At 46.5% G+C, this 22,876-nt stretch overlaps 2 protein-coding genes across 2 annotated transcripts; one reads left to right on the forward strand and one right to left on the reverse strand.

Annotated features, from left to right (window-relative positions):
* Positions 1-7,689: 7,689 nt before the first annotated feature.
* LOC125513170 (alpha-1,3-arabinosyltransferase XAT3-like) lies at positions 7,690-11,555 on the reverse strand. Its single transcript, XM_087529377.1, has 5 exons — positions 11,306-11,555; positions 10,442-10,531; positions 10,287-10,337; positions 9,272-9,337; positions 7,690-8,954 (listed from the first exon to the last, which is right to left on the reverse strand). Exons 1-5 carry the CDS (start codon positions 11,433-11,435, stop codon positions 7,771-7,773), a joined length of 1,521 nt encoding a protein of 506 aa, XP_087385503.1. The 5' UTR covers positions 11,436-11,555; the 3' UTR covers positions 7,690-7,770.
* Positions 11,556-18,878: 7,323 nt separating this feature from the next.
* Positions 18,879-21,692, forward strand: LOC147967251 (uncharacterized). Its single transcript, XM_087529380.1, has 2 exons — positions 18,879-19,038; positions 20,491-21,692. Exon 2 carries the CDS (start codon positions 20,494-20,496, stop codon positions 21,547-21,549), a length of 1,056 nt encoding a protein of 351 aa, XP_087385506.1. The 5' UTR covers positions 18,879-19,038; positions 20,491-20,493; the 3' UTR covers positions 21,550-21,692.
* The last annotated feature ends 1,184 nt before the right edge of the window (positions 21,693-22,876 follow it).

The raw sequence follows: 22,876 nt of genomic DNA on the forward strand, positions 1-22,876 counted from the left end.
AGGGCCTGAACTCGTAATCCTCGTGTGTTTACAACTTCCCAATAGCTGAGATCTAGCCTCTCCATACACACCCCCCTACATCACTGTCAGAGTTAGAACCACGACAATGAGCACCGACATCTAGCAGTGAGTGTGTGAACATAAATGTAATGTCGGTGAGAAATACGTACTCCCCCAAGCTTAGGCTTTTGACCTAAGTTGGTCTATGGCCACGGCTGGCCTGGCGGATATCCATAATAGTAGCTGGGGTCCTACTGCGATGCAGCGGCTATCGCCTGCTGAGCTGCAGCGTGGCGACGAGCGGCCTCCTCTCTCCTCTCGTACTCATCTGTCTTCTCTCTCGTAATAGTATATCTTCCTCTTGCCTGATAATCAAAGAAGGCAGGAGCAGGGAGAGTAATACGGACAGCACGGCGTCTGTCAAAGATTAGTCGATACCGGAGAGGTGATTCATTCCTCTCAACGAACTGGTGGTGAACCATAGCATTGAAGTCTAGGTAAGTAGGTGGTAATTCAATATCATTTTCGCGTATGGCTATACCAAGAAAATTAGCTATGCGGGTCGCATAAACTCCTCCGAAGAAATCTTCATTATATCTATTAAGGTGCAACCTACGTGCAACAATGGCTCCCAAATTATAAGATTGGTCTCCTAACACAGCACTCCTAAGAATACTGATATCGGGGACATACATGTGACATGCCTCATATTTACCATTGATGCATCTACCTATGAAGAGAGAAAAATAATATATAGCAGGAAAGTGAATGCTCCCTATGGTGGTTTGTGTAATATCTCTAGATTCTCCCACAGTTATGCTAGCAAGAAAATCTCTAAATTCAGATTTGCGAGGATCCCTTATACTACCCCATTGTGGAAGTTTGCATGCAGTGGTAAAATCCTCTAAGTCCATAGTGTAAGATTTATCATAAAGATCAAACAGGACGGTTGGAGAATTACGTGAAGTTGAAAATTCAAACCTCCTCACAAAGGTACTGGTGAGGTTGTGATACTGGCTGCACTTCTCTTCCTCGAAGCTCACGAGATCAGCATTACGCAAATATACGTTGAATTCTTCCTTAATTCCCGCTCGATCCATAAAGTTCTCAGAGGGCCACTCACAAGGACGCACTGGAGCGTTTCTTGGTGGCTCGTCATCAGAATCACGCATTGCAAGCCTGGATCCTTGCTTCCTTGAAGAACCACCTTGGAACATTTTCCTAAGCATATTTCTTCCTCTGAAAAATTGTGAAAATTTTTAGTGACTTCAAAATAAAAGTAAACCAAACTTAATAATATTGATAGCAACTACTCCTACAAGTGCCTAGGGCCTATATCATGCATCAAAACTACTTTTGACCATATAAATTTGACATGCAAGCTCAAGAACAGGATCACCTAAGCAGCAAAAATTTGCAATTAATAAAGCACTAGAACAAAAACTAATTGGAACAATGGAGGAGTCACATACCAAGGAACAATCTCCCCAAGCAGTTTTGTGAGAGGTGCTTTGAGTAAGGAGATCGAAAATGGCAGCAAAACGAGCTTGGACTCGGGTTTGAGCTGGTTATTCGTGTTTGGGGGAGGAAGAAGGAGTGTGTGGGTAAAAGAATAAGTGGAGGAGGGCCACCGTGGGCCCACGAGGCAGGGGGCGCGCCCAGGGGGTAGGGCGCGCCCTCCACCCTCATGGGATGGTGGTTGGCCCCCCTGCTGTGTTCTCAGTGCCAAATATTCTCAAATATTCTAGAAAAAATCATATTTAAAATTTAGGGCATTTGGAGAACTTTTATTTTCGAGGTATTTTTATATTGCACAGATAATCAGATAACAGACAGAAAAATATTTATTTTTATTTTATTTAATATATATAACAGAAAGTAAAAGTGGGGTACAGAAGGTTGTGCCTTCTAGTTTCATCCATCTCATGATCATCAAAAGGAATCCACTAACAAGGTTGATCAAGTCTTGTTAACGAACTCATTCCGAATAACATGGAACCAGAGAAATTTCGAATACCACTATGTTACCTCAACGGGGATATGCACATCCCCAATAATAAGAATATCATATTTCTTCTTGACAGTAGGAAGAGGAAATTCAAAACCTCCAAATATAATCGATGGAATTTTTCCAATAGAGTTGATACTATGTACTTGAGGTTGTTTCCTCGAAAAGTGTACCGTATGCTCATTACCATTAACATGAAAAGTGACATTGCCTTTAGTGCAATCAATAACAGCCCCTGCAATATTCAAAAAGGGTCTTCCAAGAATAACAGATATACTATCGTCCTCGGGAATATCAAGAATAACAAAGTCCGTTAAAATAGTAACGTTTGCAACTACAACAGGCACATCCTCACAAATACCGACAGGTATAGCAGTTGATTTATCAGCCATTTGCAAAGATATTTCAGTAGGTGTCAACTTATTCAAATCAAGTCTACGATATAAAGAGAGAGGCATAACACTAACACCGGCTCCAAGATCACATAAAGCAGTTTTAATATAGTTTCTTTTAATGGAGCATGGTATAGTGGGTACTCGTAGATCTCTAAGTTTCTTTGGTATTCCACCTTTAAAAGTATAATTAGCAAGCATGGTGGAAATTTTGGCTTCCGATATCTTTCTTTTATTTGTAATAATATCTTTCATGTACTTAGCATAAGGATTTATTTTGAGCATATCAGTTAATCGCATACGTAAAAAGATAGGTCTAATAATTTCAGCAACGCCCTCAAAATCCTGATCATCCTTTTTCTTGGATGGTTTGGGAGGAAAAGGCATGGGTTTCTGAACCCATGGTTCTCTTTCTTTACCATGTTTCCTAGCAACAAAGTCTTTCTTATCATAACGTTAATGCTCTGATTGTGGGTTATCAAGATCAACAATAGGTTCAATTTCTACATCATTATCATTACTAGGTTGAGCATCATCATGAATATTATCATTAACATTATTACTAGTTTCAGGTTCATTACCAGATTGTGTTTCAGCATCAGAAATAGAAATGTCATTTGGATTCTCAGGTGGTTCAATAACAGGTTCACTAGAAGCATGCAAAGTCCTATCATTTCTCTTTTTCTTCCTTTTAGAAGGACTAGGTGCATCTATATTATTTCTCTGAGAATCTTGCTCAATTTTCTTAGGGTGGCCTTCAGGATACAAAGGTTCCTGAGTCATTCTACCAGTTCTAGTAGCCACTCTAATAGCATTATCATTATCGTCACTATTCAATTCATTGAGCAAATCATTTTGAGCTTTAAGTACTTGTTCTACTTGAGTGGTAATCATAGAAGCATGTTTACTAATAAGTTTAAGTTCACCTTTAACATTAGCCTTATAATCACCCAAGTGTTCAAGCATATTTGAATTGTATTTCAATTGTCTACCAAAATAAGCATTAAAGTCTTCTTGCTTAGCCATAAATTTATCAAACTCATCTAAGCATGGGCTAGCAAATTTAGTAAATGGGATTTCTGTTTTATCATATCTATAGATAGAATTTACCTTTACTACCCATGTCGGGTTATCAAGACCATGAGTTTCTTCAATAGGTAACGGATTAAGATCATATGTTTCTTCAACAGGCGGTAAATTAAGACCATGTATTTCTTCAATAGGAGGTAAATTCTTAACATCTTCAGCTTTAATACCTTTTTCTTTCATAGATTTCTTTGCCTCTTGCATATCTTCAGGACTGAGAAATAGAATACCCCTCTTCTTCGGAGTTGGTTTAGGAATAGGCTCGGGAATTGGCTCCGGAGGTGTCTAATTATTTTCATTTGTTAACATATTATTCAATACAATTTCAGCTTCCTCCGGTGTCCTTTCCCTGAAAACAGAACCATCACAACTATCCAGGTAATCTCTGGAAGCATCGGTTAGTCCATTATAAAAGATATCAAGCATTTCATTTTTCTTAAGAGGATGATCAGGCAAAGCATTAAGTAATTGGAGAAGCCTCCCCCAAGCTTGTGGGAGACTCTCTTCTTCAATTTGCGCAAAATTATATATATCCCTTAAAGCTGCTTGTTTCTTATGAGTAGGGAAATATTTAGCAGAGAAGTAATAAATCATATCCTCGGGACTACGCATACAACCAGGATCAAGAGAATTAAACCATATCTTAGCATCACCTTTTAATGAGAACGGAAATATTTTAAGGATGTGAAAGTAACGAGTTCTCTCATCTTTAGTGAACGGGGTGGCTATATCATTCAATTTAGTAAGATGTGCCACAACAGTTTCAGATTCATAACCGTGAAAAGGATCAGATTCAACCAAGGTAATTATATCAGGATCAACAGAGAATTCATAATCCTTATCAGTAACAAAGATAGGTGAAGTAGCAAAAGCAGTGTCAGGTTTCATTCTAGCACTTAGAGATTTCTTACTCCATTTAGCTAATAACCTTTTGAGTTCATTTCTATTTTCGCAAGCTAAAATAGCGAAAAAAGCTTCTTGATCAAAAACATAACCCTTAGGAATAACAAGTGATTCTTCATCATCACTTTCATTAGTATCATCAGATTCAATATTTTCAATTTCTCTAGCCCTAGCAATTTGTTCATCAAGAAAATCACTAAGTGGCACAGTAGTATCAGGCATAGAAGTAGTTTCATCATAAGTATCATGCATAGCAGAAGTGGCATCATCAATAACATGCGACATAGCAGCACGAATAGAAGAAGCAGGTGTAGGTGTCGCAAACTTACTTATAACAGAAGGTGAATCAAGTGCAGAGCTAGATGGCGGTTCCTTACCTCCCCTCGTAGTTGAGGGATAGATCTTGGTTTTTGGATCTCTCAAGTTCTTCATAATGATAAGCAGATATATATCCCAAGTGACTGAAAGAATAGAGCTATGGTCCCCGGCAACGGCACCAGAAAATAGTCTTGATAACCCACAAGTATAGGGGATCGCAACAGTTTTCGAGGGTAAAGTATTCAACCCAAATTTATTGATTCGACACAAGGGGAGCCAAAGAATACTCTCAAGTATTAGCAGCTGAGTTGTCAATTCAACCACACCTGGAAACTTAATATTTGCAGCAAAGTGTTTAGTAGCAAAGTAATATGATAGTAGTTGTAACGATAGCAAAAGGTAACGGTAGTAAAAGCAATATTTTTGGTTTTCTGTAATGATGAGAGCAATAGCAACGGGAAAGTAAATAAGCGAAGAACAATATATGAAAAGCTCGTAGGCAATGGATCGGTGATAGAGAATTATGCCGGATGCGATTCATCATGTAACAGTCATAACCTAGGGTGACACAGAACTAGCTCCAGTTCATTGATATAATGTAGGCATGTATTCCAAACATAGTCATACGTGCTTATGGAAAAGAACTTGCATGACATCATTTGCCCTTCCCTTCCGTGGCAGCGGGGTCCTTACGGAAACTAAGGGATATTAAGGCCTCCTTTTAATAGAGAACCGGAACAAAGCATTAACACATAGTGAATACATGAACTCCTCAAACTACGGTCATCACCGGTAAGTATCCCGATTATTGTCACTTCGGGGTTAACGGATCATAACACATAATATGTGACTATAGACTTGCAAGATAGGATCAAGAACACTCATATATTGATGAAAACATAATAGGTTCAGATCTGAAATCATGGCACTCGGGCCCTAGTGATAAGCATTAAGCATAGCAAAGTCATAGCAACATCAATCTCAGAACATAGTGGATACTAGGGATCAAACCCTAACAAAACTAACTCGATTACATGATAGATCTCATCCAACCCATCACCGTCCAGCAAGCCTACGATGAAATTACTCACACACGGCGGTGAGCATCATGAAATTGGTGATGGAGGATGGTTGATGATGACGATGGCGACGGATTCCCCTCTCTGGAGCCCCGCACGGACTCCAGATCAGCCTTCCTGAGAGGTTTTAGGGCTTGGCGGCGGCTCCGTATCGTAAAACGCGATGATTTCTTCTCTTTAATTTTTTTCTCCCCGGAACTCAATATATGGAGTTGGAGTTGGAGTCGGAGCAACAGGGGGCCCACGGGTCACTATGGCTTAATCTGAAATAAAATCCCACTCTGTGGTCAAACTTCTCAGAAGGTCAGCCATCCTCACACTACTCCAGCCCGAGCATACTTAACTTCGCAGTTCTATCCAACCCCAGCACCAGCTCACTTCACAGGAACTTGTTCATGTTCATGAGTATGATGAAATTTGTTCATGTTCATGAGTATATATATATCCTGTTAAACCTTGTTGATGTCTAGGACTTTGTTCATGTTCATGAGTATGATGAAATTTTGAAAAAATATTTCAAACTTCCCAGTCATATTACGTATTCCAATTTTTTTGAAACCAATTTTTTTCTGTTACTAGTGGCGCACCTAGCAAATGGTGCGCTACTAGTAAGTTTGAATTTTTTTTTCATTTTCCCCCCTCTAGATCTTAAAAGCCCCGTATCTTTCGTTCTGTTAGGTTTTGGGGGATTTTGAAGATGTTGAACAAAGTTCCCCAGGTTCAATTCGGATGTAACATTTCGAGTATATGATTTTTCATATAAAAAACTTTTTAATCCGAGTTCGTATGCAAAAGTTATGCCCATTTTACTAAATTCCAAAGAAATTTTGCAAATAAAGTCGAAATTCATATTTGTAAATTTTCCCAACAACTAGACCACATATCACATGGGAAACTTATTTCATTTTATTTTTGACATTTCCATCATTTTCTTTTATTTTTTTTAAAACTGAAAAGGCGGTCCAGGGGGTGCATTTAGCACCAGGGTTAGTAATGGCGCACCACACATCAGGTGCGCCATTAGTAATCCTGGTGCTAAATATATTACGAATGGCGCACCTGGTGTGAGGTGCCATTACTAACAATTTTTTTTATTTTTTTTCAAAACTACTAATGATGCACGGTGGGTGTGGTGTGTCATTACTGTGTCAACTAGTAATGGCGCACTATCCCATGGTGCGTCATTACTAACAATTTTTTTTATTTTTTTAAAACTACTAATGACGCACCACACACCAGGTGCGCCATTAGTAATATATTACTAATGGCGCACCTGTATCTGGTGCGCCACTGGCGCACCACATACATGGTGCGTCATTAATGTCCATATCATCTATAGCCCTTTTCCTAGTAGTGTAAAGTTTGTCAAGATTTTAAAATTTTGATTTAGAACGAAAGTTAGATGTATACTTATTCGGGGATGGAAGGAGTATGCGGCACATGCTGCACCCTCTCACAGCATTATAGCGGGTGGGTCAGCCAAAAAAGTGCTGCACCCTCTCACAGCTAGTAAATGTCCGTATGATCTTGTATTCATAATCTAAGTACTCCCTCTGTCCAGATTTAGTCGTCGGGGAAATGATGTATCTAAACCTATTTTTATTACTAGATACATCCATTTGTTTTTATTTCTACGATAAGTAGTAATTCAAGATGGAGGTAGTAGATATACAAAGCAGCCAAGACAAAAATCGCATGCGCTTAATCTGGGACGTAACGGACTGGTAGATATACCGTTGAGGAAGGTTGCGCATAACATGTCGAACCCCTGCGTGTGGATGGAGAGGGGGTCGCTCACGTATACGTCCTGAATCTAATCTGTTAGACAGCTATGTACCATGCATAGCCTTACCTGACGATGTAAGCTTTCTGAGGGGGCCAGAGCCATTGCCGAGCCAGTGTGAGATATGGAATCGATCGACGTCACGTGTTATTACATTTTTTTTAAAAAGAAAATTCAAAAACCTGGGACGTAATCTAGTTATTATGTGATGGTAACGGAGCGGTAGATGTGTTGCAGGACCCCTCTGAAGCGGTGGACGTCGAGGGTGACGTTCTGGCCGTTGAGAAAGGTCTCCCACAACATGTTGAATCCCTGTTTGTGTATGGAGACGGGATCGGTGAAGATGGTGTGGTTCCTCGGGTACACGTCCTTGAGCGTGGTCTCCTCGGCGGTGGTCTCGTACTCGACGTAGCGAAGCCCCATGGGAGCCACCGGCTCGCCGTAGGAGGTCCAGGCCGGCCACTTCATCTCGCCCCAAGGGATGATCTGCACCACCGTGGCGTTGCGCGGGAGGAACACCATGTTGCTGAGCCCCGCGCCGTGCACGCCCACCAACACGTCGCACGAGTTCACCGTCTGCGCGAACTTGTCCAGGTCGCGCACCACCTCCGGCCCCGCGGCTACCACCTCGAAGCCAACCTGGGTGGCAGCTGCCAGGACTTGCGCCTCGTTCGTCAGCGCCCTCGAGTTCCTTCGCAGCACCATCACGAGACGAGGCCTCACACCGTTTTCGTTTTGGGGGGTCACCCACTCACGCTTGAGAGAGTAAGCCGACCGGAGCAGGCCCCGGAAGCCCAGCATCGTGTACCCCTTGCCGGAGAGAGCCGAGTCAATCCCTAGCTCCTTATGGCTCTCCGTTCCGACATGCACCGACGGGAAGCAGCGCACCTCGTTGTCGGCGTCCAAGTCCATGACCGGGTAGATGGAGAGCATGGAGAGGGCGTGGCGGTACTTGGCGATCCATTTGCGGTCGTAGTTTGTGGCCACGAGCCGGACGCGGCCATCGTACTCCCGCGCCGTGTTGTAGAGAGGCATGATGATGTCGGTAATGGCGTGGAAGATGTTGACGCCGTAGCCGCCGGTGGAGAAGACCACCGCTGGGACGTCGTAGGTCACCGTGCACCGTGGCGCGCCCGGTCCCGGTGGGGCTCTCCAACGGATGGTCACCTCACGGACCAGCTGCATCGTCGGTGTCTCCCATTTGCGCGGGTACGGCCGGATCGTGATCGTCCCATTCTCTGGCCGGTTGTCGTCGGACGCTGACACCACGTAGACGGTGGCGGTTTTGCCGTGCAGACGGACGTCGCCTTGCATGGCACACATGTTGGTGCGATAACTGCTGAAGTTGCAACTTAACTTGCTCCTTGGTGCGGCTACATCACCATCTGCATGCACGCAGTAGTTATTATAACGTACGTAATTGGTTAAAAACTTCTCTTTACATTTTTCTGTAACTCTTAATTGGAGGAATTAAATTTGCCATTGAATTCTACCATTATGGGATATCCTCCTTTTGGAAGAAAAAACCATGTTGGTACTGTACAGCCAACGCAAAGTCTGATATAATTAGTTTGGTTTGCTACCAAATTCTGGAATCGCCAGCAAATTAAATATACTCTTTGCCTGTTAGCTGAGTGGACCAAACAAATTATGAATTCAAATAATGGTTCAATATATATTCAGTATCCTACTTTGTATATACCTGATTTTATCAAAGAACCATCCATTCCCACCTTAGTGGCCAGGAACCCCTTCCCATTTTTTAGATCTGCAATAGATAACAATGATCATCAATACCAGCTTTCCCAAAGCCTGGAAAATACCACACCACAAAACATAAATCATACTGTAAGGGTTACCACTGAATGGTAGCACTTCCTCCACTCCAAATTAATTCAAGTTCAAGCTTTGTGCTAACTAAAATTCCCTATTGTTTGGCCAAGTCTGCAGATAAATGTGCTAATATCTACACCATCAAATACATATACATATATATATATACATATATATATATATATATATATATATATATAGTACACAAACATATTTTATGATGAAAACTAATTTTGGCATTGTAAATGTTGTATACTAGTAGTATATATTTTCTTATCCTATACAGTGGTGGAGCTTGACTGAGATTGTTGAGGAGCAAAGCATCATTGAGGGGGCCAAAAAGACAAATTAATTGTGCTTAAACTTGAGCAGTAATCTTTAAAATTTAAGCCTAAGTAACAAATTCAACCTATTCTAGAGGAATTTAATAGGGTAGGGCGGCATGGCTCAGTTTGCTAGACTGGCCATAGTTGGAGTAACTTCAGTAGTAACATAGGGTCCAACTCAGTAAAATTACTTATGTGACAATAATTTAATGAGAAGAGAGATGCTATGAGTAACAAAAACAAGATAAATTTACAACCTAATAAATGAAGTGTACTACACATATATATTACTCCCCACTATAGAGATACTAATAACATATGCATGTTACTAGTCTAAGTTACCCGCGCTATATATGCCTAGTCTTACTAGGGAAGCTCGGCAGCTGACTATATATATTAAGGTTGTACTAAATCAGGGACGATTACTATGGATTAGAGGGAGTAGCACATAGTAAATCCAGAAGTTGGAATCATTTGGACAGAAACACATGCGTGCACTGCACATTAGTCAGCTCAGATCTTGTTGTGCAGAGAAGAGAAAGGTAATTAATTAGTTACCTCTGTTTGCATCGACGACCTTGTCGGGCGTCTCGTCGCCCGACGCCGGATCTGAATTCATCGACCACAGGGCAAATACTATTGTTGTTAGTGCCAAAGCTTGTCTAGTCTGTAGCATATACTACCAGGTTTAACAAGTGAGTTTTGTGGCATACCATGTGAAGCTTTTGACCTGGCTACTAGTTGTTGCCGCGGCTGCCATATTGCACCCTCTACACCAGCTTCGCCAATGCTGCTCTCTGCAACTGCAAAACAATGGAACGCAAGTCATGTCCACCTCTAGTTTTACACGCGTTGTGATCGCAAAATATGGTATGGGAGTGCCTATTTGTCAGTTAATTGAAAAAACAATTGTGTCAGTCGAATTATTAGGCGGTTGGATCACCATCGAACGGCCAGTATCGTGCCATACTGTTCATCTTGAACCTCTGTTTCTTCTCCCTCCGGAGTAACTGCCTGCCTGCTCCGTCCCATCCGCCTGCCTCCACGCCCCGGAGCCCCATCCTCCCCTCCACCGCCCCCTCCATGCATCGACGTACTACATGTTGTCGCCACGATCATCCCTCTAAGCCCTGGCAATATGCAGCACACACCGACGACCCCTGCACCCGTCAACCTGCTTCCTTGGCTTAGCCTGGAACGCCGTAGCTTGCACCGTCGTCCCCGTCTCCAGCGGGGCCGGAGCTCGGCCTCGCCGGGGACGACGCTTGTCACCGCACTTCTCACGTTTCACACACCTTGGGTCTTGTTTGAATTCGGTTGACTGACGCCAACAAAATTTTCAGGCGCCCGACGTTTAGCAAAACCACAAATATATACAAAGTCAGCGGTCGCAACAGATGAACCAGTCTACAAATATGCCCTCAAGAATACTGGTACATCAAAACCGATTGATTTGTCTAAAAGGTACGCTCAAGGTAACACTAAATGTTGATCCGGGCGGGTCGATCTTATATCAATCTAAATTAAGGTGAGCGATCGAGTTGTTGGTGGTAATTATATTTAGAGAGAGCACTTACTGTGAACAACCTGCTGCGGCATGAAGTCGGACTTGAGCACGGCGAGGACGACGAGAGGAAGCACAAGACACGCGACGGCGGCCGCTCCTCCTCCGCTCACAAGCTTCTTACCGCTCCCGGCCTTTTTCATCTCGCTCGCTCGCTCTTGTGCCTACGTACGTACTGGCCGGCTTGGTCACTTAGTAGCTCCAGTGAATAATGGTGGACACTATACTGATCTTCACTTCACTCCTACTTATGGGTATCTCTTGCAAGTGAAGCATACTAGTGGTAGTACTGTCAAACGCGCATTAATGCGCGAGGTTAGTTTAATCAAAAGTCTTGAGGTTGACCTCCAGTACTGTCAGTCACTAACTCCCATGCACACAGCATGTGCATCCGATGCGCTCTTAATTTTGAACATCGAACACAGAGCCCGTCCAGTCTATTCTATTCTATCATAAGTACTAGTGCTTCATTGTAGGCAGAGCGCCATGGACTACCGGCGCGTGCATCGGCTCTCTCAGCTTTGATATCAATGGTGGCAGTATAATCTCCGGATCCGGATCTGGATCAGGCTGGCGTCGCGCATTCACTTGTTATAACCAACGCTTGCTCCATATAAATATCGTAGTATCTTTTAAACAGTATAGTGATCCACAATGGAAGATTCCGGTACGAAATTCGAGTAAAATTTTATTTTCTCGGGTCTGATGCATGTGATATCATTCGAATAACATAGACGAAGGAATGGTTGGTTGGCTCGTGATTTCAACTTTATTGGACATTTTGTCATTCAAGTTTCCGAGTCTGATCCAAGGGTCCCTGACCAAGCCTACCTAACAGACCGGCCAGCCGAACGGTCTGGATTTTCGGGACCCGATCGGCGGCGGTTCAGAGCAGGCTAGACCGAGTGACTCGCTAGCTTTTGCCACCGTGCATGCCCTAGTGCCGCCACTAGAGCTCGCGCCGTGATGCTGGTGCGTGCGTGTGCAACTCGCGTGCTCCTGTACTGCTCAGTGGCGCCCATGACTGTGATTAGTGGGGCCCTGGAATGAGGGCGCCCCCCACCAAAATGTACGTAATGCCTAGTGTCTCAGTGCAGCAGAAAAGAAAAGCCTGTTGGGTGCCCGATTTCGTGTCTCGGCAGCGGGCCAGCAACACAGACTGAGTGCCGCGTACGGAGTTGACATATTCCTCCTACCCGGGGTTAGGTGCAAGGCGAGGTCCGACACGTTGTCGCCTTGGAGTTGGGCTTCTCGGCTTCGGGTCGCTGCCGGTCAAGCCAAGGTGGGTGCTTGCGGCTTGGCGTCGGTCCGTGGATGTGGTGGATGGGACAACGACTCCCCATATAGATGTGGTGTATGGGGAGTCGTCTTCTTGTTGTAGCGTCGGTGTCGGTCCTCAGGTTGCGGTTTGGCGTCGTCTAAGCTTTCTCAACGATGATCGGAAAGGAGCCACCGGAGGACGGTGACGGAGGAAGCCCCTAGCGACGGGCACTGGCAAGCTCGCATTTTTCTTCCAGAGCAAAAAAGCTAGCATGTGACGGCTAGAAAAAAACTAAACCAATCCATTGACTAAAAGTGGAGGGACATGGGAAGGCTGCCGGAGATGGAGGACGCTGAGAATGATATCCCATGGAGATCGTGGGCAAGACCGCCGGTTCTGGTGCATCTCGGTGCTCTTTTCCGTCGTGATCACCGCATGATAGTCATCCCGATCGAGTACGACTACGGGATGGACACCCAATACTCCGTCTCCCCGGCCTCAATCCCAACATGACGGGCCTTACCCTCGCCGTCGCCTCCTGATCAGCTATGGGTCAGAGACATGCATGAACCCTGGCACGTACGTAGAGGTGTCCTACGGCGGCGTCCAGCTTGCTGCCAGCAAGCGGTGGAGCAGCGCGTCATGGCCATGCTCACCACCGGAGTTCCCATAGGTATGTAATCTGTTACGCAGCCTCACCGAGGACATGAGGAAAGGGGTGGCGGCTTTCGACGTCACGCTGCATCTCCCGCCCTGGTCGTATGGCGGGAGGGACGGCCCCACGGAGTTGGCATCACAGTTGGTCCCATAACATGTTACTAATGATGTTACTCCCACTATGGCCAGCCTAAAAATCGACCAGGCCGCCAAGCCATGTGATTCCCCAAACCAAGAGGAAATCTTGAATGAACACATGACGGGCGATCGGGGCCTCGGACCGCCTGAGGGCTGGCCGCCATCGCTCTTGCCGCCGCTCCGCTTCTCCAACGCCGCACGTGCCGGGGACCGGAGGGGGTTTGATCGGATCTTCTGAGGCGGATCTCAGGGAGACAAGCCCATCTAATGATGAGATCAAGAAGGCGCACGCGGAGCACTGGAAGGTGCATTTCACCCATGCGAGTCGCTCCGGAGGCTGGATCGAGGGTCGGCTTCGGCACAACCCGGTCTCTAGATGGACGAGCCTACTCTATCTGGACAACGACGTCCTCGTCGGAGATTACCTGGCGGCCGACGCTCGGATCACGGTAGGTTTTCATTTATGCATTGATATTTATAACGTGTGCGTTGATTATAGAATGCATGTGGATCATGAGGACGATGCCGATTTGATCGACTTGACGACAATGACCGATGATGGGGAATCAAAACCTCGATGGGGAGGACGTTTTTGGGTCCTTGCGGATACGGACGATGACGAGGAACAAGAAAATGTTCTGAAGGGAGTGGAGGAGGAGAAGAGAACCGGCACTGGTGAGGTGATTCCGGGGAATATGGTGGGCGCGAGGATGCCGACACCGCCGGAAGAATCACCTGTCGCCGTTCTTCACTGGAAGAGGGAGATTATTGGAAAAACTCCGTTGCATATGAAACCTTGGATAGGACCGATCCTGAAGGTAAATCGTGCACGTATTACGCTCTCTAATTTCATCCCGGATTCATGGACTCTTGTTAAGAATAAGAAGAAGAAGGGGAAACAGGAGCGTGTAGTGAGGCCGCTGCCACTGCAGTCACCGCCGGTGGCCAGGGCGGCCAACACAATTCAAGCAGCCAGACAGGCGCACTTGAATTCGCTGTTAGGCCACGAAGAAGTTTCTGAGGCCGACAAGTGTGTGGGCTTTGGAAATATTGGGTCTGAGGCCCAGATGCAGTGCCAGGTCTCGCAAGTTCCCACGTCCGACTCGTTGCGATTGCATGAGAGCTTGATCTCCGTGTCGTCGCCTATTTCTATCGCTAGGGTTTTCTGGGCGTCTGGGTTTCCTAAGCTCGGGCACCGCCGGGCGGCAAGAATACGGGGCGGAGTCTGCTGTCTTCAGGGCATGGCAGGGCGTGGAGGTCCTCCGCCCAAGTCAGGACCGCCGCCTCCGGCGCGACCGCCGGCGAGGGCTGCTGCTAGCCATGATGCAGCTCGGGCGGGGACGCGGCAGGAGCCACCACCGCCCCGTTCGTATGCTGCTCCGGGCCAAGACGCCGGTCGGGGCCGTGATGAGGGCTACGGCGGTGGGGGTTATGGAGGGGGTGGGCGCGACTACGGTGATGGTCGGGACTATGGTGGAGACGGACACCAGCAGAATCGATATGGTCAGTGGGGAGACGACGGGTACGATGTGTACGGCAAAGGCCAACATCGTGGTTCATCTTCTGGAGGTGGTCGGGGTTCTGGATGGTACAATGGCAGTGGTCCCGGTCGTGGCTTCCAAGGTCCGCCGGGGAATTTTGTTGAAGGAGTGTCCGGACCCAACTATCGTAACCAGGGAGGACATCGTTTCCGTGAAGGTTCATCCCGTGATCAACTCCTTGGTCACATTGTGCACATTATGATGATGTCCTACCGAGTGGGCCCAGCGATACCTCTCCGTTTACACGGAGTGAAAAATCCCAGTCTCGATTCGTGCCAACCCAACAGACACTTTCGGAGATACCTGTAGTGTACCTTTATAGCCACCCAGTTACGTGACATTAGGGTCATTTCAAGCCAACCCACACGTGTACCTGACGTGATGCTCAACCCAAACCTATTTCTTCGAGCAAAGACATTGGAAATCTCTTCCAAGTGGTTGAGTCAGCTTTGCTTGGAGCTGAAGCAAAGTTGACATGTTGTGTTTGAAACCCGGCCGTTGGGACACGTGTTGATTGGCTGATGGCCTAGGGTCATTTTAATCATGTCACCTCGGGTTTCTACCTCGGTTATAAATATCCACCCCCTCCACCATAAGTTGGGTCGGCTACTCCGAGTTATTGCACGAACAAGTGTCATTTTAGAGTAACCCAGCCTCCGAGGCATTTGAGAGAATCCTGGGTGATGAAACACAAACGCCCAGAACCCGAAGTGATTAAGCATCACTGAAGACTTTCTATTTTGAGTGAACCAAAGACTTATTACACTTGAAGACTCTAATCTTCCAGACGGTTAGGCGTCATCTTCTTAGCATCTAAGAGTCCATTATGGAGTGCAGGCGAACAATCTGTAAATGTTTTGGAAGTCTACCTTGAAGACTTACCAAGGTGATTGGGTGAGGTCTAAGTGACCTTAGCTCAAGAAGAATAAGGTGAAGAATTTGTCTTCTGAGTTTAATCTCAGCTCTCCAACTAGACGTACAGTTTCAACTAGTTCTATCTCTTCACTGCTTTACTTCTGTATTGTATTATATTGTGATATTTTTTCTTGCTCCTTTGTTTGAAGAATTTTCCCGAAGACTTTATGTTCCATGTTCTGCTTTGTCTTCAGCCTAGCAGTTCTTAAGTTTGTCTGATTGTATCCTCACATGTTTTTCTTGTATTGTTGTCTTGTTTGCATGCTATCTTTAGTCATGATGACTTTGTCTTATCATTGATTGCATGCTTAGCTTAGATTTGCTTTGTCTAGTATTGCTTCTTACTACTATTGCTTCTGCATCTTTGAAGACTTAGTTTCTTTCGAAGAGTTTGATAAAAAAACTCCCATTCACTCCCTCTCTGGTCGATAATTATGACTTTTAGAAAGTATATAGAGAACCATATTTGTGAGGACGGAATTGATCAAGACCAGCCGTCCTCCAACAGAGAGTAATATTCCTTTCCAACTACTCAACATTTTCTCTAAGGATCCTCTGCATGTTTCCACTCCACATTAGTGAGACGCTGATAATGAATCGGAATTCCCAAATATTTAATTGGAAAATGGCCTAGCTCACAACCAGTAGGTCCGTGTAATTAGTCGTCGCCTCACTGGCTTCTCCTAAGTAGAATAATTCACTTTTATAGAAATTAATTTTAAGGTCCAATGTTCGCTCAAACTTTGAAACTAAGGGTTTCAAGTTTCGAGCCTTATCCAGGTCATGTTCCATAAAAAAAATCGTGTCATGGGCATATTGCATAAGAGAGAGACCACCATCCATAAGGTGTGAAACTATTCATGTAATCTGACCATCTTTCTTGGCGCGATAGATCAGAATAACCAACATGTCGGCATGGGTCACGCTGACATAGGTTTTTTTGTTTGAAATTAGTGGCCTACGTCATCATTGGCTTTGACTGCCACGCTACCTTCAGTAACAAAATTTTGGATCCACCGACGTCATTTATCGGAGAATCCTTTCATTATGAGGAACCACCACCTGACCTTATCTTAGGCATTTTCAAAATCAATCTTTTAAAAGTACACTCTCATGTTTTTCCGGTGCATCTCATGGACAGTCTCATGTATGATTACTATTCCATCGAGTATATTTTTGTCTTATATTAAAGTCGTTTGAGATGGTTGGACTACATGGTGAGCAAACGTGTTGATGTTATAGCCGCCGCGGGACCAAGCCCCCACCCTCTTCCCCTCCCCCGGTGCCGCCGGGCAAAGCCCGAGTGGTGCCGGCGGCGGCGGGATCTCTTCATCCTCGTCTGGATCAGGGGCCGCGGGGGGTTCCTCTTCGGGCGCGTCGGCGGATCTCGGTGCCCTGGCGCGGCAGATGGCGCGCAGGCGGTGGCGGTGCGGGGCGGCAAGGGCTGCTGGCCGGTGGCGTCGCGTCGCGGTGGAGTGCGCGAGCCGGTGGCGGCACGGCGCTCTTCGTGGCGGGGGTCGATCTGGCATGTTCCACGTCGGTCGGGTGCGGGGCCTGGCTGTCGTTGTGTGACTGAAGGATTGGTGTGGCGGTGGTCCTGGACAGAGCTGGCAGCAGTGAATTGGTGTGCTTCGGTGGCGACGGCGCGAGCCCACTGAGAGTTGGTGGCGGCGGCGCTGTGGTGGCTCGGCCAAGATGGAGTCTTGGCGAGCAGGGGAGTGGCTGGTCACCTCTGTGCGGTGTGGTGATTGGTGGTGCTCTCCCGGTGGCGCGGCTTGGTGCTTTGTGGAGGGCGGTTCCAATGGTCACAAGGTCGTCCTTTCTGGCGATGACTTGTGGGCGGCCCTGGACCTGGCCGGTGGTGCGGATGGTTGTGGCTCTTAGTCCAGGCGAGGAGTTTGGTGCGGTGGTCGGGGTCCTCTTTGTCGTGTAGCTGGTCGTCGGTCCTCGGCTTTGCGACTACTTTGGCTTAAGAGTTGTGGTGACGGCGGTGCAAGGCGAATTGGACGGCGTTGCCCAATTCCAGGAGGCGTGGTGATGTGCGATGCACGGATGAAAAAATTTCTTGGCTTCCGTCGGGCCGGCGGCGATGGCACCCGTGGGTGTCATCCCCTTCTTGGAGGCGTGTGCGCCATGCCCCTCGCTCTCTTGGAGTTGGTGGCTGTCTTCGGGCGAAAGCCTCGATTCGATGTTGGATCGGCACATTGGCGGCATCCTCGACGTCGTATCTCTGTTGGGAGCTTTGTGCATGGAGACATGGCTGAGTCCTTATTGCTCTCCTCTGGTGTCTGCAATTGTCCTCTGTTGGTCCTCTGCGGCGCTATGTACACTCGTCATTGGTGTCTCCAAGACGGTGCTTCCCTCGTATCGGAGCAAGTCTTTCCTTCCACTTGCCACTTTCTCTCAGGCGCTCAGGGTGGATGGTGCGTCGACAAGCAATATTCTACGGAAGGGTGGTCTTCGAAGGCGTTCGGCGTCGGTCGAGACGCGGTGTGTGTGACAGCCTAGGATAGGCTCTTATGTGTTGTAGTTTGCTTTGCGGTGTTGTCCATGTGTGGACTTGTTCGTGAGTGGTGTGATGTGCGCTACGCTCGTTGTTCGCAATGCGCGGGTGGTAGTTTCTTGTAATTTCAATTATGTCTTATGTAAAGCTAAAGAAAAAAAAAGAATTAACAGTCGTCACACGTGCTGGTGTGCCTGTTAATTATATTCCCTGCACGCAGGCTTTTCACTGTGCATGCAGCAGGCTTTGAGTCACGTACGTACCTTACTTGAGAGAGTGGTGGATCATGGAATGGAATGGAAGCATCGAGTGTGTGCTGGTTAGGTTCTTTGCCTGGCATCCAAGCAACATGCATGGCTGCGTACTAACTATTCATGCATGCTTTGGTCTTTGTTTTTCTCTCTTCTAATTAATTAGCATCTGGCGCTTATTATTGTTAGGATTAATTAATTAGTTTAATTAGTTGGAATCTCTGCATGTGGAACCGACAGCCGTTTTCTCTCCCGAACAATCGCATCCTAAATATAACGGACGCATCGTTCGGATCGTGCCTCTTGTAAACGTCGCGTCTGTGCGACACATCCCTTCCAGGGATATAAATATGTAAATCATCGACAACAATCTATAGCGATCATTACTGTTCATCGCACTGTTTCTTTACACGTTATCACGCACGTCTCTCAGCGAGAGCGACAGGCCACAGGAATCTCGTCGGAGAAGAACTCGGGGCGGTAAGGATGTCGTCCCTTGCCTCCCTTCTCCTTGGCCTTCTCTGGGAAGAAGGTCGCCGCCATTTCCTTGCCGAGCAGCGCCGCCGGTTCGTCCGCCATCGATGGGGGGCACCGCCAGCAGTTTCTGGCCTCGGCATTAACCGCCGCCAGAACTTCGCTGGAGGACGCCGCCATGCCGCGGCCGCTAGTCGACGCCGTCGCGTCACGCCGGTGAACCGACGCCTGGCCACACCGGTGGGCAACCGCCAGAGTCTGGACCCAGGGCTGGTCCCCGGACCAAGCGCCCCACCGCCGCTGAATGCCGAGATGGGCATGCCAGAGCCTGTTGCTGCCGCTTCATCTGCACCACGGAGGTGCCGTGTGCACGGATATGGCCCGTGCCCCGCTCGCTCAAGTGGCACACGTCTGCCGTCACCAACGCCGGCAGAGGAGGAGGAGCGGGAGATCGTCCACGACGTACCTGCACGCGGCTACAGCCAGGCTCCGACGCGCGTCGCCAGCGCCAGGGGCGATGGCCTCGTCTTCATCCCGACTCCAGGACGCGTCGTGGCCACCGCGGGCGTGGTCACCACTGCCGGAGCAAGTGACACTCCGGGGCCGAGCAGCGCACCATGGGCGTTTGGCCGCTCCCCTGCCCCTCCCGGCGAACAGGGCATCTTCCTCTTCGGAGCAGGAGGGACGCCCGCCACGGACGTCGCTGGCACGAGCGGCGGCGCGGGTCCGCCCGACACCGGCGCGAGTCGCCGTCTTCTCTCCGGGCGCTCCATCGCCACCGTCGACCGTCTCCCTGTACGCCGTCAAGGCGCCTGGAACCCGGCGTCGCTCGGCCTCGCCAACGGACACCCGAATGGGGTGGACATCCCTGACTACATCCCCTCGTCGGACGAGGAGGAGGGCTTCATCCCTTCACCGCCGGCGGCTCGCCGGTGAGCACGCGTCCGGCGCGGCGGACGGAACAGAGGAGGGTCGCGCCGCCTGGAAAGAGGATTGGGGGCGGTAGGGGAAACCCTAACCGTCACCCTCTTTTATGCGATGGTCAAAGCGGCGCCGGGCCTGTTGGGCCGAAAGACCGGATGGGCTGTGACCCACTGTAGCAGTACTGTAGCAGTGGGTTGTGCTACTGGTTTGGGTCGATCTGTTCCGACCCAAGACCATTTTTTTTCGCTTTTCTTTTTCTGTTTAGTTCTTCAACTAGCAGTTTGAAGTTGTGACTAGCTATTTAGTAATTTGTGTAAATTACTATATTGTATTGTTCAGTAATTAGTGAATATTACTGTTTTGTACAAGTACAATGTATGTCAACGTTGGGTAAAAAAAAACAATGTATGTCAACGTATATGTTCCGGCAATTTGGCAATTGCTATATGTTGATCAATATACATACATTGTTTTATTTACAACACAATTAATTTGCTATGAGAGTAAATTAATAAGCATGATGATTGCATGCAGGATATGGCTGACATATCTAAAAAAGAGTTTGCTGAACTTGCCGTTGATGGTTCTAACTATTTGACATGGGCAATGGATGTCAAAATCAATTTGACGGCCAAGGGACTCAATTCCGCTATAACCACACCTGCCCAAGGGACTGCATCCGTAACAGACATAATAAGGTATTCAGCGTTGCACTTCATTCGACATCATCTTCACCCTGACCTAAAGACAGAGTATCTGATGGAGGAGAGCCCTCTGACACTCTGGAACTCCTTAAAGGAGAGGTATGATCAACAAAGGGCGGTGATGTTGCCTGAAGCGCAACGGGAATGGGCACTAGTCCGATTCCAAGACTTTAAGTCTGTAGCTGCATACAATTCTGCTGTTCATAAGATCAACTCCAAGTTGAGATTCTATAATAGTGCAGTTTCTGATGCTGATCTTATTGAAAAGACGCTTTCTACTTTCCATCCTTCTATGAGGATACTTGCTGAACAGTATCGTCAGCAAAAGTATAAGAAGTATTCCGAGTTGATTTACTCACTGCTTCAGGCAGAGAAGCACAATGAGCTTCTTGAGAAGAACAATTTGGCTCGTCCAACAGGAACGATGCCTCTGCCTGAATCATACTTCAACTCTAAGAATACTCAAAAGTTCAATGGTTCCAAAAAGAACCGTAGGACATTCAATGGAAAGTGGAAGCGTAATGAGAAGCAGAATAAGTATGGCGTCCAAAAGGGAAAAGGTTCTTTCAAGAAGAATGAAAGGGCTAGCAACGCTGGTTGCTTCAGGTGTGGTTGTAAGGAACATATTGCAAAGAAGTGTGACACTTCAAAGCATTTGGTGGAATTGTACCAACAGTCACTTGGAAAGGGCAAGAAGGCTCAGGGGAACCAGTATGAAGCACACTTCACTGGAAATGAAGATGGCACCCCTACGGTTGATGGTTCTCGAGATGATTCTCTGAACATGGACAACCAGGAGCAGAATCAGCAAGTGGAAGACCCAATACTAGATGTCGATGACATGCTAGTGGAATTTGGTTCTACTGACATATATGGAGACCAGATTTAGTCTCATTTGTCTAAGTATTATAATGATGTTATTAGACATATTACATGTGTTGTAAAATAACTTATGTCCTTAGACATAATGTGTTTGCTATGTCGTGTGACATAGGGCTTGTAATAAGTACAAGACATATATAGTTTGTAATGTATGTACTGATTCTATAAGAGTTTGATTATATACTGAACTTTGTTCTTTTACTCTATAGAACTTCAAGGAATAATACAATGGAGGAGGAAATGTGTTTAGTGGATAGTGCATCTACTAACACAATACTTAGGGAGATGAAGTATTTCCAAACACTCAAGAAGAGTAATGGAAGTGTCATGACAATTGCTGGTCGAGACACGGTAATTGTTGGTTCTGGTCAAGCTACAATTACACTCCCTATGGGTACTAAATTGGTAATCCCGGATGCTCTACTGTATCCAGATTCTACTCGTACCTTGCTGAGTTTTAAGGATATCCGCAAAAATGGTTTCCATGTGGAAACTTATGATGAGAGTGGGGCGGAATGCCTACTCATAACTCAGCAAAAGGGATTTCGAAAGGAAGTCCTTGAGAATTTGCCTTCTCTATCTTCTGGATTGTATTATACATACATTAAACCAGAGACGCATTTGGCGTACAAGATAGTTTTTCAGAATCTTGATAAGTTCAAGATTTGGCATGGTCGCCTGGGTCATCCTGCTATTGGGATGATGCGAAAAATTATTGATGGTTCTGTTGGACACAATATAACGGATAGAAAGTTCCCAAAATCATCGGATTTTGTATGCACAGCATGTGCAACTGGAAAATTGATCACAAGGCCATCTTATGTGAAATTAAAGGATGAGCCACTCAATTTCCTTGAACGCATTCAAGGAGACATTTGTGGTCCAATACAACCGTTATCTGGACCATTCAGATATTTCATGGTCCTAATTGATGCATCAACGAGATGGTCAAATGTGTGTCTACTATCAACAAGGAACCATGCCTTTGCAAAGCTAATTGCTCAGATCATTAAATTGAGAGCAAATCATCCTGAGCATAGGATAAAAACCATCAGAATGGATAATGCCGCGGAATTCAGTTCTCGAGCATTTAATGATTACTGCCTAGCTTTGGGCATTTCTGTGGAGCACTCAGTACCTTATGTACATACCCAGAATGGTCTTGCGGAATCACTTATCAAGAGGATCAAGTTGATAGCAAGACCGCTCCTGCAGAATAGTAATCTTCCAACTTCATGTTGGGGTCATGCAGTTTTACATGCTGCAGAACTGATACAAATTCGACCAACTGCATATCATACGGTCTCCCCATTGCAGTTAGTACGTGGAAACCA

The sequence above is a fragment of the Triticum urartu genome, chromosome 6A (genome assembly GCF_056163025.1).
Source record: "Triticum urartu cultivar PI428250 chromosome 6A, HENAU_Tu73, whole genome shotgun sequence".
Lineage (NCBI taxonomy): Eukaryota > Viridiplantae > Streptophyta > Magnoliopsida > Poales > Poaceae > Triticum > Triticum urartu.

Coding starts and splice junctions, on each gene's coding strand:
- LOC147967251 (XM_087529380.1), top strand. CDS start 20,494: ATGGCTGACATATCTAAAAAAGAGTTTGCTGAACTTGCCGTTGATGGT.
- LOC125513170 (XM_087529377.1), bottom strand. CDS start 11,435: ATGAAAAAGGCCGGGAGCGGTAAGAAGCTTGTGAGCGGAGGAGGAGCG. Junction 10,532..11,305: donor GCCGCAGCAGGTTGTTCACA/GTAAGTGCTCTC, acceptor ATTGTTTTGCAG/TTGCAGAGAGCAGCATTGGC. Junction 10,338..10,441: donor CAGGTCAAAAGCTTCACATG/GTATGCCACAAA, acceptor CGATGAATTCAG/ATCCGGCGTCGGGCGACGAG.